This window comes from Pteropus alecto, unplaced genomic scaffold, assembly GCF_000325575.1.
Source record: "Pteropus alecto unplaced genomic scaffold, ASM32557v1 scaffold51, whole genome shotgun sequence".
NCBI classification, from domain to species: Eukaryota; Metazoa; Chordata; class Mammalia; order Chiroptera; family Pteropodidae; genus Pteropus; species Pteropus alecto.
The window spans coordinates 1,071,200-1,084,387 of record NW_006431922.1 but is presented as its reverse complement, the minus strand read 5'-3'; the positions used below and the strand labels follow the sequence as shown (position 1 = coordinate 1,084,387).

The 13,188-nt window shown below is 30.9% G+C and overlaps 1 protein-coding gene across 6 annotated transcripts in view; it reads left to right on the top strand.

Annotated features, from left to right (window-relative positions):
- Positions 1–13,188, top strand: part of TRIQK (triple QxxK/R motif containing) — a 102,807-nt gene that overhangs the window by 58,926 nt on the left and 30,693 nt on the right. For all 6 annotated transcript variants that reach the window (XM_025043354.1, XM_006906806.3, XM_015585470.2 and 3 more), the window contains one exon: positions 8,190–8,271. In XM_025043354.1, the coding sequence (XP_024899122.1) occupies positions 8,211–8,271 (61 nt within the window). In that variant the 5' untranslated portion in view covers positions 8,190–8,210. The remainder of the gene's footprint in view (positions 1–8,189; positions 8,272–13,188) is intronic.

The window sequence follows — 13,188 nt, the reverse complement described above, 5'->3', positions numbered from 1 at the left end:
ATGCTAATAACTACATTCCTATCAACAAGTACCTCAAATGGAAAAGAATTAAGTGCTCCAACCAAAAGATAGAGTGGCTTAATGGATAAGAAAACAAGACCCCTACATATTCTGCCTACAAGAGACTCACTTCAGATTAAAAGACACACGCAGACTAAAAGGAAAGGGATGGAAAAAGATATTGCCTTGATGGATCTAGGGGATATTGCACTGAATGAAATAGGTTGGATAGAGAAAGATGAATATCACATGATTTCACTTACACGTGGAATCTAAAGAACAAAATAACAACAACAAAAGGGGAAACAAACTCATACGGAGAATATTTTGATGGCTACTAGATGAGAGGTTGGGTTGATGGGGGTGATGAAAAAGGGCAAAGGTATCAAGAAGTACAAATGGATAGATACAAAATAATCATAGAGATGTAAAGTGTAGCATAAGGAAAACAGTCGACAATGCTGTAAAAAACATGTAAGGTAGAAGAGGGGTACCTGATTTAGTGGGGTGACCACTTCATGAATTATATAGATCTAATCACTATGCTGTGCAACTGAAAACTAATATATTATTGTATGCCAACTATATTTGAAAAAAATTGAACTGTACAATGTAAATATGAACAACTAATTGTCTATTATACTTTATTAAAGCTGAAGGGAAAGGCATTAAATAAAAGTAAGTAAAATATTTGTGGGTATTTTTTGTGGGAGCAGGGAATTATGTTTGAATCAACAAATTCTATTAGGTTTCAGGAAAAATGAGTGCATTCTTTTCTTATAGCAATTATAAACATTTTATAATAGAGATTATGATATTCTTCTACCCTCAGCACCTACCGCATACCTACTTCTTTCTCTATATTACCTATTTCTGTTAATGACATTAGTGTCTGTCTAACCCAGTATTTTGCGAAATGTGGTCCATGAAACAACTGAGTTTGAAAACCCTGGCAGGGAGTTGGTGCTTGTTTAAAATGCAGCTTCATTGGCTCCTGCCCAATCTTACTGACTGGGTATCTCTGAAGAGTGAGGCCTGGGAATTGGTATTTTAATTATTACACACTTTTAAAAGCATAGTTATTTTCAGCTTTTCCTGTGCCTCATATCCCCTATCTGGCTGTTCCTAAATTCTAAAAAGTTAAATACCAGATATCATTTCCTTTCCACTCGCTGCATTGCTCCCTCAATAGTTTGCCTTTGGAACGTAACTAGATTTTTTTTTCATGCTTATTGATTATCTTCAAATCTCTCAGTCTTTCTAATCTTATTAAAAGTATCTGATTTGGTTACCTCACTACACAATGCCTTTTTATAGTTTCCTATTGATTTCAGAAAAAGTATAAAGTTTCAGATGATCAATGAAAACTTCCACAATTTAGTCATACTGACCCATTCGGCTTCCACCAAAAGATCTCATAGTCCCTGCTCAGGCCTCGCATCTACTTCCAGCGGTATTTCTCAAATGCTAGCACACAAAATTACCTATGAGTGTTTTTTAAAAAGTAGTGGTTCTCAAACATTAATGCCCCCCCCCAAAAAAAAACATAAAAAACTGGAAATTCATGAATCATAGCCCTTGAAATTCTGATTCAGTAGGACTGTGATGGGGCCCAGGAATGTACATTTTAAAAAGCATCCCATACAATTCTGATGCTGGCGATAGATGGATCACATTTTGACAAATGCTGATCTAGAGCTTCTAGTCACTCCTGGTGAATCGGTGTGCCTAACTATACTCTTGAGGCCTGAGTTTTCCCTCTGAGATTCTGGTTTCCAGCCAGCTCGCCCTTTCCAGAGGGATTAGGATTTCCCCATTTTACCCAGGCCACAGCTGAATCCTGAGAGGTCTGAATACTCAATGCAGGACTTAGTACTTTGTACTTTTGAGATAAGCTAGTTCAAGATATTACACATTCCTTTTACCTTTATTCACTGTCCAAGATGACCCATTTGGCCATTTGTCTTCCCCTCAACCCTTGTGCCCATATTATTCTGTGTTTTTAAAATTTATTTATTACTTTTTTCATGGAGCAATCTCTTGATATTTCCTTCCCTCCATGTGTGTGTGTGTGTGTGTGTGTGTGTGTGTGTGTGTGTGTGTGTGTGTGTACCCCTCTTGAACCACATCCATCCTCAAGCACTTCAGTGATTATTACTTTTACCTCTTGACATTGAAATCTGATTCTCTCAGACATACCATTTCCCTAAAGCCATCTTAAGTGGAAACTGTTCACTCTCCACACACCTGTGAATCAAGAGGCTGTTATTTTTTATTTTTATTTCTATATTGCCACCTTCAGATAATTTACTTTCCCATACATATAAAAATAAAAAAGACAAATGAAATGAACAAACAAACAAAAAATATTCCTGTTCCTTTGTGGTTTATTCTATTTAGCTATAGTGCATTCTACTGCATTCTACCTCTTTTTACAGTTATCTGTGGACATTCAGGTCACTCCTTAGTTTTTCTAACTTATAGTCTTTCTTTTTTCCCTAGGCCAAATCCCACCACCATCTTGCATGCCTTTACTATTCACATGTATGATACACTTATTATCCTGGTCTCTTATTTCCTTAACTTATCTGCCATAGATTTTATCACTGGTCACCTTGAATCATAATCTGTTTCATCTCTATAATAACATCAATTCCTCACATTTTCTATGTTTTTCTCTAGTACTCTCAATACTTTGGTTATTTGACCTCATCCCAATCTTTAAATTGAAAAATTGATCTACTTTTGACTTAACTCTAAACCCTTTGCTCTCTTCACTTCCTTCTCTAGCTTTAGACTCTGGTACATCACTTCACCCACTTTTTATAGTATCCTAAATGTCTTTGCCCTACTGCCCTGTCATGCCTGTCTGGGAAAATGTAAAATTTGTTTAATTCAGCTGTCTACCCCTTCCCTGTGCCAGCAATAAGTGCTGAGCAGTCAAAAAGAAATATGCTATTTGCAGTCATGAAGTTTTCTGCTATCATGGTTACCAGATTAATTTGGTCTCTTAGTATTTCCCATTAGTCCTGTTTTCCCTAGACAACTCTTACCATTACTCCACAGTATAAATTCCAGCCTCTGTACTCAAATCTCCAAACTTTCCACCTTCCATTTCACTTTTAGGAAATAATCTTGCTTTCTACTTCATAGTGAAAGTAGAAGTACCAGGTAGAGCTCCATCTACTTTGGGCTACCAAACCTCAAATCTTACTTTTATTTTCACCCATCCAATTTTTCTCTTTCCTGTCAAAGTGCAAGAGGTAGTCTGCTATGATTATTCTCTTAGATCTATACTGAATTCTCTTTCTTCCTACCTATTTGGAAACCTCAATCATGTTCTACTTTTTTTCTGGTATCTTCACCCCCTCACTTTCCACTGGCTCCTTCCACTTATTTTGGCTGACTCAAATTTCCATCTATATTCAAAAACAAGCCCTCAAAAGTAAAACAAAACAAAGCATTAAAAAAATAATTCTGTCAACCTCAGTTCTTCTTTACATACTATCCTGTCCCTCTCCTTTCTTTTCTTTTTATTTATTTTGTAATTCATTTGTCTTTACTTTTCACCTTTGCTTTCTCACCTCTTATTTATTCCTTAGCCCATAGGGAATAAGTGTTTCAATGTGCATGTTAGAGAAAGAGTGGGGATTATCATTGTTAAATAATGTTATAAGGACCCATAAAACTGAAGAACGTCCATTCGGCTTAGGTCTGAATGAGTCATTGCTTCTTTCACTCAGAGTAGTATTTTTGAGATTTATCTCCATTGTTAAATATTATTGGTTTCTTTGCTGGGTAGTATATTATGCTGTGTGAATAAATCACAGTTTATCAATTCTTCTGTTGATCAGTATTGGCGCTATTTCCAATTTTTGGCTGTTATTAATAAAGATGTTATGAATATCCTGTACAAAGCTTCCCCCCCCCACAAATGGGCATTCATATTTATCTCTCTTAGATAAATACCTAGGCGTGGAATTGCTGGTAGTTAACTTTGTAAGAAATTGCCAAACAATTTTCCAAAGTGGTCATATGATTTCACATTCCCTTCAACAATGTTTGAGAGTTTCAGTTGCTCCCCATCCACCTGATATTTCATATAGTAAATTTTCATTTGAATCATTCTAGTAGGTAGTGATATCTCAGTTCTAATTTTAATTTGCATTTTGCTGATTACTAATGGTGTTGAGAACTTTTCATGTGCTTCTTTGCCATTTGTATATCTCCTTTGGTGAAGTTTCTCTTCAAGTCTTTGACTCATTTTTATTGGGTTTTGTGTCTTATTGAGTTCTTCATACATTCTGAATGCAAGTTCTTTTGTCAGATACAGGTATTATGAATGTTTACTTCCTGTCTACAACTCATCTATTTATTTACTTACTGGTATCTTTTGATGAACAGAAACTAATTTTAATAAAGCCCAATATATCCTTTTTTTTTTTTTTTTTGCTTTTATGATCTATAATATCTGTGCTCTCTATAAAAAATATTTGCCTACCCCAAGTTTGTGAAGACAATTTTTCCCCCCTGGTAGCTTTATTGTTTTAGTTCTTTTTTCAGATCTATGATCTATCCTCAATTTATTTTTATGTGTGGTCTGAAATAAGGGTTCAGGTTTTTTTGTTAGTTTTTTTCCCATAAGGATATACAGTTGTTCCAGCACTATTTGTTGATACCGTATTCATTTTATTTCATAATATGGCTGAAGGGTGAATTGCAATGACTATGATTACTTTCCTGGAACACAAGTTTTTGGGGTTACACAATAAATCTTCTGTAGTTACTTTTCTTATGAATTTTTGTGTCGGTGTTGGTAGTGATCAGAATTTAGAAATCACCTTTTCACATATTCAAGTTTTTACATATTCTTTCTGCAGCTATAAAAGAAATAGATTTGGTGAGGTAAAGATGAAATGGTCACTTTGCTTCCTGAAAACATTAGGAAGACTACTATTTATTTTTCCAGTTTTATATAATATCAATTTATTCATCTTTTTAATGATTTATCTCAATCATCTCAATATGTAATGACATATACTATGTACACATAGTTCACTTGGATGCTGTACCACACTTTGATAGTCTTTCAAATTAGCTATTTTCTTCACATTTTAAATATGGAGAATTATCTCTAGAGATCTGAATTATGTACCCTTGCTTGAAATATTAAAATGTAGATTCTACAAGTGGGAAAATATGGAAGTGACATTTAAAGTAAATTGAAGAACATGAGTAAGTTCATTAAAATGTGAATGAGCCTGTCAAAATCATGGAACTAAAAGCTGGAATTTTGGTGCATTAGAACATTAGTAGGGCATGAATAAGAAACCTGGGTCATTAATGGTTCTTTATACTAAGGATTTTTTGCTTTATCTAGGAAATAGGCCATCATTTGAATGAAGTATGTTAATTACATGATCAGTTATGAATTTTTAAAACATTACTTTGGAAACAATGAATGCATAATAAGATCAGGGATTAGTGTCTTCTTTATTCACTACTTTATTCTTCCCAACATCTAGCATGTGGTTGTATTTTCATGATTGGTTTTCAATCATGATCCAGCCATAACCAAATATTTTTTCTGCCTATTTATAACTTCATACTTAGGTAAGAATTTTCTTATGTTTTAGCCTTAAAAACTGAGATTATTACTTTTTCTGGAGTTGTGGGTTGTGGGTTTTTTTTTCTTTTAATTACCTGTTTTTTAATGTTTGTATTTTAATGTCACAGTCTGGATTGAATGCTTTTTCTGGAAGCAGGAATATGTGCTTCAGGTTTTTCTTTTATTTCTTTACTCGTTCTTTCTAGATTTCATAGAAAATGTATAAATGAGCAACAAAATAACTTGGTCAAAATGTGATTGACTATAATTCTATAATTCTTTGTTTTTAAAGGTGATATATTATGCCTAAAAATACATGTGGTAAATTGCTGTATAGTTTAAGAAAGGATATTAAAAACAAAATGCTCTGATATTGTCTTGAGTATAAAGTTTTAATTAAATAAAAAATTAATTATGAAATATTTTAATATTCTATTTAGATATTAAATAAAATTAGCATTTTCTTACTTAAGTATGTGTTATCAAGTTTCAAGAATGTTAAAAACTTCTCTGATGATTTAATTTGAAATTCTTACAGCAAAATTCATAAATAATAAATATTATCTTATTAATCCATATTTTAGTTTAGCTAGATCTCAGAGCAAGTTAGATCCTCAGAGAATGTAGTGTTCTTTATAAAAGAAGGTGATGAGATATACTCTCCAAGGAATTAAATTGTGAAAACAGTCTTGATATTGTACATGCTAATATAAATCTGTTATTCCCTTTCCATGTCTATCACAATACATTTTAAATTGTGGCTGATCTTGTATGCAAATAGCTGTCTTATTAGAAATTGAAGCTGTATGTGCTAATGTCTCCCTGGATTTCTTGGGAGTTTGCTAACTATCAAAACAATAAAAATAAATGGTGATTACTTGCAAGGCTTTGAAGAACAAAGAAAAGTCAGAACATTTTAGAGGTTCTAGATGTCTGAGGCATTGACAGTTTGCACCTTACACATGAATGGATATCTCTTTAGTTCATTTAAAATAGCCTTAATGTTTTTATTAGGAAAGTAAAAGTTTTTTACCTTCTTGTGTTTGTTGCAGCTAATAAAATGTGAATCACTTGTACATGTGTGTTCTCTAGGCACTTTTGTTTCAACATTTGGTAGAATATAATTTTGCTTAAAGAATAGAATATGACAATTTCAAAGACAAAAATAAAATTTAAATTTTCAACATTGCAATTAGGGATTACCCATCACTAAAAAGAAGAAAAAAATAGGAACAAAAATATAAAACATGTTTCTTTTTAATGTATTTCCTCAGGTGATCTGAAACAATAGGATCAGAAGAGAGAGGAACATCTCTTAATGTGTTCTTTGTCTCTCTTTCTCTCTCTCTCTTTTTTTTTTTTAAACTAAAAGTCTTAATGGACCTTTGTTCTTCAACACCTTTTTCACTTTTATTTCCTACTATTTGGCTTTTAGAATTTGATTTTTCTAATCTCGTTGTCTCCAAATTATTGAGTTCTGTATTCCCTTATATTTTTGCTTAAACACTGCTCTCATTTCTTGTCTGACCTCATCTTTATCTTGTTCTAGAAGCAATGAGAAACAACTTCTAGGCACCAATCTGGGGAACACGTAGGTTTGTAATAAATACACCCCACAAATGTATAATGACTCAATCATAAAAAAGTTCATTCCTTTTTAAATAGAATACGTAGATGGTATACAAGTTAGAGAGAGTACCCTCCTCCAGCCCAGGCTGACCAAGGTTCTGTGTTCCTACAAAGGTACCCCTAGGGTTTCTCTAGGGATCATTTCCATTCTAGCCAATTAGAAAGGTAAAGAGAAAGCAGGATTTAACAAGAGAGATTTTTAATGCTCAGGTCTGCAAGTGATACACATCGCTTCCATCCGCACTTTCTTGACAAAAATTCAATTACATATTTGAACTGAAGCTAAGAAATACAGTATGACACTATGCAGGAAGAAAAGGAGAATATGGATTTTGATGAGTAGGTTGTCTCTGCCACAATATTTAAACTCAATAAGAATTACAGGATTTGAAAGATGTCTATTAAATAAAAAAGTACATATAATGTATGTAGTAAGTATGAGAATATTAGTAAATTGTAGTAGTTTATACTGTGTACAAAAAGAGGCAGAACTAGAACTCAGATTCCTGCACTTTTATTACCTGTGTCATGTTTTTTAAAACAAAATTAAAAATACCTGAGATTCAAACTTTAGCCTTATTGTATGGCATAGTAGGTAATTGGAAGAAACATACTATTAAAAGTATGCATACAGCCCCAAACATCTGAATAAATAGTACATGATTTTCACATTTTCAGATAATGCTCTCTAACAGTGTGGTTTGATAGAGTATTGATAGTACTTAATAAAATATTACCAAGATCAAATGATTGGGAAATTTAATTACCAGCAATTGTACCCTTGATAATTTATTTGAAAGAATTTTGTATTCTTTACTGGTATCTAATGGGAATGTCAAAGGCATTTTTATCCATTGCTTTAAAAATGAATTCTATGAAATAATTATTCCTGATGTTTGTAGATACTCCTTTTGATTATTTAGGACTTCATCATAATTTTCTTTCTTTGCAGAGGGCATTTTGGAGATCAAAGATGGGTAGAAAAGATGCCTCCACTATAAAACTTCCTGTTGATCAGTACAGAAAGCAAATTGGTAAGCAGTGAATTCCCTTTGATACATTCCTGCAAATTAAGATAAAGAGAAAAAGCAATTAAGAAAGTAACTTTTCCTTAATACATGTCATAAACAGAATATAAATAATGAAAGACTGTATATAGAATTTTTAAGGAGTAAAAAATAAGTGCAGACTTGCCTACCAGTGGAGAAATACATTATGTGTACTCGTGATTTTCAAAGCTCTTATAATTTTTATTAATTTAATAGAAGCAAAAAATATTTTTATTCTTAAGGCTAGATGTTTTTAGTCAGTATTTTAATATTATAATCCATTACATATTTTATCCATGTAAAAAACTTTTAATTCTATTGTCTATTAATGAAAATTTGATAACCCTAAAATTCTTCGTTAAAATTTTACCTTAATAAAATGGTGGACTGGAGGAAAGTCCGCTCATCAGCACAGAAAGATAACAGGAAGCTTGTCTGTTTTAGACTATGCTCTAGATGCAGGATTGTCTACCCATTCTTTTCAAGAATGTATGTAGTATTTACAAAAACTTATCCACACCAAGTCACACACCAAGTCCCCCAATTTTAAAGAATCAATATCCTACAACCACAACTTTGTACAAAGTGTAATAAAATAGAAATCAGAAGCGAAAAAGGTAACTTCTCCTTTCTCACTTCCACTCTTGTTTTTTACATGTTCCTTCTCACCATTCCTACCTGTTTCCACTCCTTTGGAAATTAAAAAAAAAAAAAAAAAAGTTAAAAAAAAAAAACTCCTTATAAAAAGAATGATAAACAAAGATGTTACAATAAAAGTCAGAAAATAAGTAGAAATGATTGATATCAAAAGAATATATACCTATTTCATAAATATGATACATAAGGCACACTCCATAAAGGAAAATATATTTCTGCAAAACAAAAAGATGCAAAGTTAAAAAATATTGAAAATGCATATAACCAATTGTAATTTATATGTAAAAAAATAAATCCCTAGAAATAAATAAAGTAGTCTGGAAACCCAATAGTAAAATGGGAAAAAAGATACAAAGAGGAAAATAAAACAAAAACAATTATTACAATAAAAATGAAATTAAAGAGTCTTATGTAAAGATCTAATTCACTTGTTATTTATCTAACTGGTAGTCCAATAAATGCAAATTAAAAAGCAGTATTTCTTACTGGATTCATTCCTTGAGGGAGGGTTTACAATGTTTGGTTTCTTTTGTATATCCTTTATTTTTTCACTTATGGGATGGCTTATGAATAAATAGTGTGAGTTATTTTGTTATTTATATATTTAAACAGAAGGACTGAGTTACCAGACTGAAATCTCTGATCAAATGGGATGTGCTAACCACATAAATGAAGAATAACCATATTGTGGATCAATCCACAATCTAACTCTTAAATATACAATCCTTAGAATTTTGACAAGTATACTAACCATGTAACCACTTATGCCACTCAAAATATAGAACATTTCCATCTTCTCAGATACTTCTTTGTATCTGCTTCCAATTAGTTTCTACCCAACCCCGGACATGTAACCACTGTTCTGATTTCTATCACTATATATGAGTTAGTTTTGTTTTTTTTTTCCTATAAAAAGACTGCTAAGATTTTTACTGAAATTAAATTTTATCTAATAACCAATTTTGAGACTAGGCATATTAAAACTCTAAAGTCTTTGTTCTGTAAACATGACAGATCTTTTCTTTTATTTAGTTCTATTCATATTAATTAGAGCTAAGGAAGAATTAGAGAAAGAGAAAGCAGTATAATTGTGAAGGCTCAGATTTATTCTTATATTAAATTGTTCTGAGGGTGCCGTGATATGCATTATGTTCCTATACAGAGTTCTCTTTCCTGTTTTACTTCCTCTTGAAAATGTAAGGAGGCACATGATCTACCTGTCTCACGGGGTTCTTATGAAATTCACAAGAAGTATTAGAGCAATTTATAAGTGTTGCATGGATATAAGTTATACTGTGTGTACTTTGCAAATACAATACTCATGATCAAAGCAAATATACTAAAAGTGAAATAGTGAGTGTATACTTTTGTTTACTCTTTTTAAGAATTAGAAGGTACCGTAAACCTGAACTTACACTTCTATCACTGATACCATTTCTTTTAAATGGAATCCTATGCAGGTGTTTTCCAGATATGGTCTAAAATGTGAAAAAGGAATAAAAGAAGGAATATACCAGATAAAATCTGAGTACAAATAGCAATGGACTGAGTATCTAGTGTTTTTGTGACTATTAAAGTTATTAATAGCTAATTTAGATTGCTAAAACAATTTCACAAAGAATAGTGGCATTATATATATATATAATGTTTCCTTGTTACTAAATCTCATTATGTAAATATCACATGGTCAGTCAGTAATTGTATTTGGCAAAACCAGTGCCATTTTTTGAATGATGATTTTAATGTCATTGTTTGATATTTATCTTTGCTAAAAGTTTTGCATTTTCAATTTTGCACTAAACGATAGTGATTAATGGCTTTCATAAAAGCCTTTTTTACAATATTCTTTGCTCATCAGATGAGTTGACACTGACTGGACGCACCTTTAAATTATAGATCTTCATAGTTTTAATGATTGCAGCATGATCTTGAAATGTTTAGTGAACTGAGATGAAAACCTCATTTTCAAGGCATAAAAGTAAGAAAAACAACATTTGGAAATATTGCTGACTACAAAGGAAAATAAATTGACTTGGGCCTTCTCATTTCTTCAGAAATAATTTTCTTAAAATAGTTTTTACAAGATCAGCTAATATTACATGCATTCTTCTAGAAGTAAATGATTTCAAAGTTGGAAAATAAGAGAATTTTAAAAACTTTTAACATAGTTAAGAGAGTTTATAAATAGATGTTATTAAATATATCAGGCCAAATAATATTTATATGTGCAGGTGAGTTATGTAAAAATACAATTAATTACCTGGTAAAGCTGTATTTTCTTATGTAAAAGAATTAACTAACGATTATTAGGCATCTTGTGCTGGGCACATCTTGTTTTATCCTCACAGCAGTACTGTGATATAGGAACTATTATTATCTTTATCATTACAGATCAGGAAAACTCAGCACAATTGGTTAAAGAATTTCCCCAAGGTTCTATAATTGGTAAGAGTTAGAGCCAGGATATGAGTCCAAGAAATTGACCACAGAAGCCCTATGTCCCTGGGCCAAAGACTATTTTAGGTGATGGCAGATGCAAAGATAATTAAGTCACAAGATCTGAGTTCATGAAATTGACAGTGTAATAGCACTATATCTATCATGAGAGTCTCAGATAGCTCCACTCTCAATTTAGAAATACAAAGACAAAAATATAATTTTTACATTTCTTAATTCTCTATATATTTATTACATTTCTTAGACATTATTATAGCTTATTCAGTCAAAATTAATATACGGTTGTACACATATTTACCACTTTCTTTTTTTAAGTCTCTTTTATGTCCCAGACCTATGATCCTTGAAATCATTTTCTTGGTGCTTGGTGGACATTTTTTCAGAATTTCCTAGAATGTGTACCTGCTTGTGACAAATTCTCAGTTTCTTTTATAATATTGGCATACCATTTTTGAAATACATTTTCTCTGGCTTTATTTTTATTTTTTTGTGTGTTCTTTTGACACATGAAAATATCATTCCACTGCATTTTGACTTTTATTTTTGCTGCTGAGAAGTCAATCTAAATTTTACTTCTATTAAAATAATGTAAATATTTAAAAAATATCTACTGTAATTTCCATTTTTAATTGATATTAATTGTAGTATATCTCTTTTCTTTACTAATATTAAGTGACATGTCTAATTTAGATGTAATAAGCATTAGCTTTTGTTACTCTAGATTCTATTGTTTTCTTTTTTCTATAAATTCTACTCTATCTTTTGTGATTCTTTATCTTTTTCGGTAATAATTTAAGTTTAATGTTTTGCTATTTATTTTTCAAAACTTTTTTACTAATGTATTTATTTAATGGATTTATTTTCTTCATTATATCATTGGCATCGTATTTAGAGCTTTCTTGAATTACTGAATTATATATGTTATATATAATTAAATACATATATATAAGTAGATATATAATATAGATATATATGTATTTTAAATTGATTTTTAATCTGTTTTTGTTCAGAGAATACTTTCAGTATGTCAGTTTTTGATATTAAAGCTTCCTCTATTGCTTAGTAGGTAGGTGGTCAATTTTGTTAATATCTCTCTATCTTTGAAAGAAATAGCTATTCTTTTACATTGGGATGCAATACTGCTTATGTTAATTGTGATGTTCAAATTTGTTTTGTATTTTACATGAATGTTTGAATTGTCATTCTATGAGAAAAGAGAATTAAAATATACTTACTAAGACTATGAAGACTATGGAGATGTCAAAGTATTCTTTTCAGTTTTTGCTTTATATATTTAGAGGCTATATTTTTGTTGCGTATCATTTCTAAATTGGTATATATTTGTGATAATTCCCCTTTTCTATTAAATAATAACTTCCTTATTTATAAAATGTTATTAAGTTTTTTCTTACAGTCTTTTTGGCTTATAGTAATATAGGCAAATATCTTTATTTTGTTTAGTATTCTAGTATTTTTTTCTATCTAGCTCCTTACTATTATCTAGACCTTAACACCATTTTATGTTATAGACTTAGTCTACAATTCTTTGTTTTTAAGAAAGAAAATATAATTTTATATTATTTATTGTGAATGAACAAAATAGATAGCTTTCCACATTTTCTTTTGTGTTTCTTTTTTTTGTGGTAGTTTTTCCTTGCTAATGTTTACACTAAACTTCTTTTCTGAAAATTTTTAAAGTTTTATATTCAATTTCTCTCTCACTTTTAATTTTCTCGTATTTTATCTGTCATATTTGACTTAATGAATTCTGAGTGTATTAATATCTTT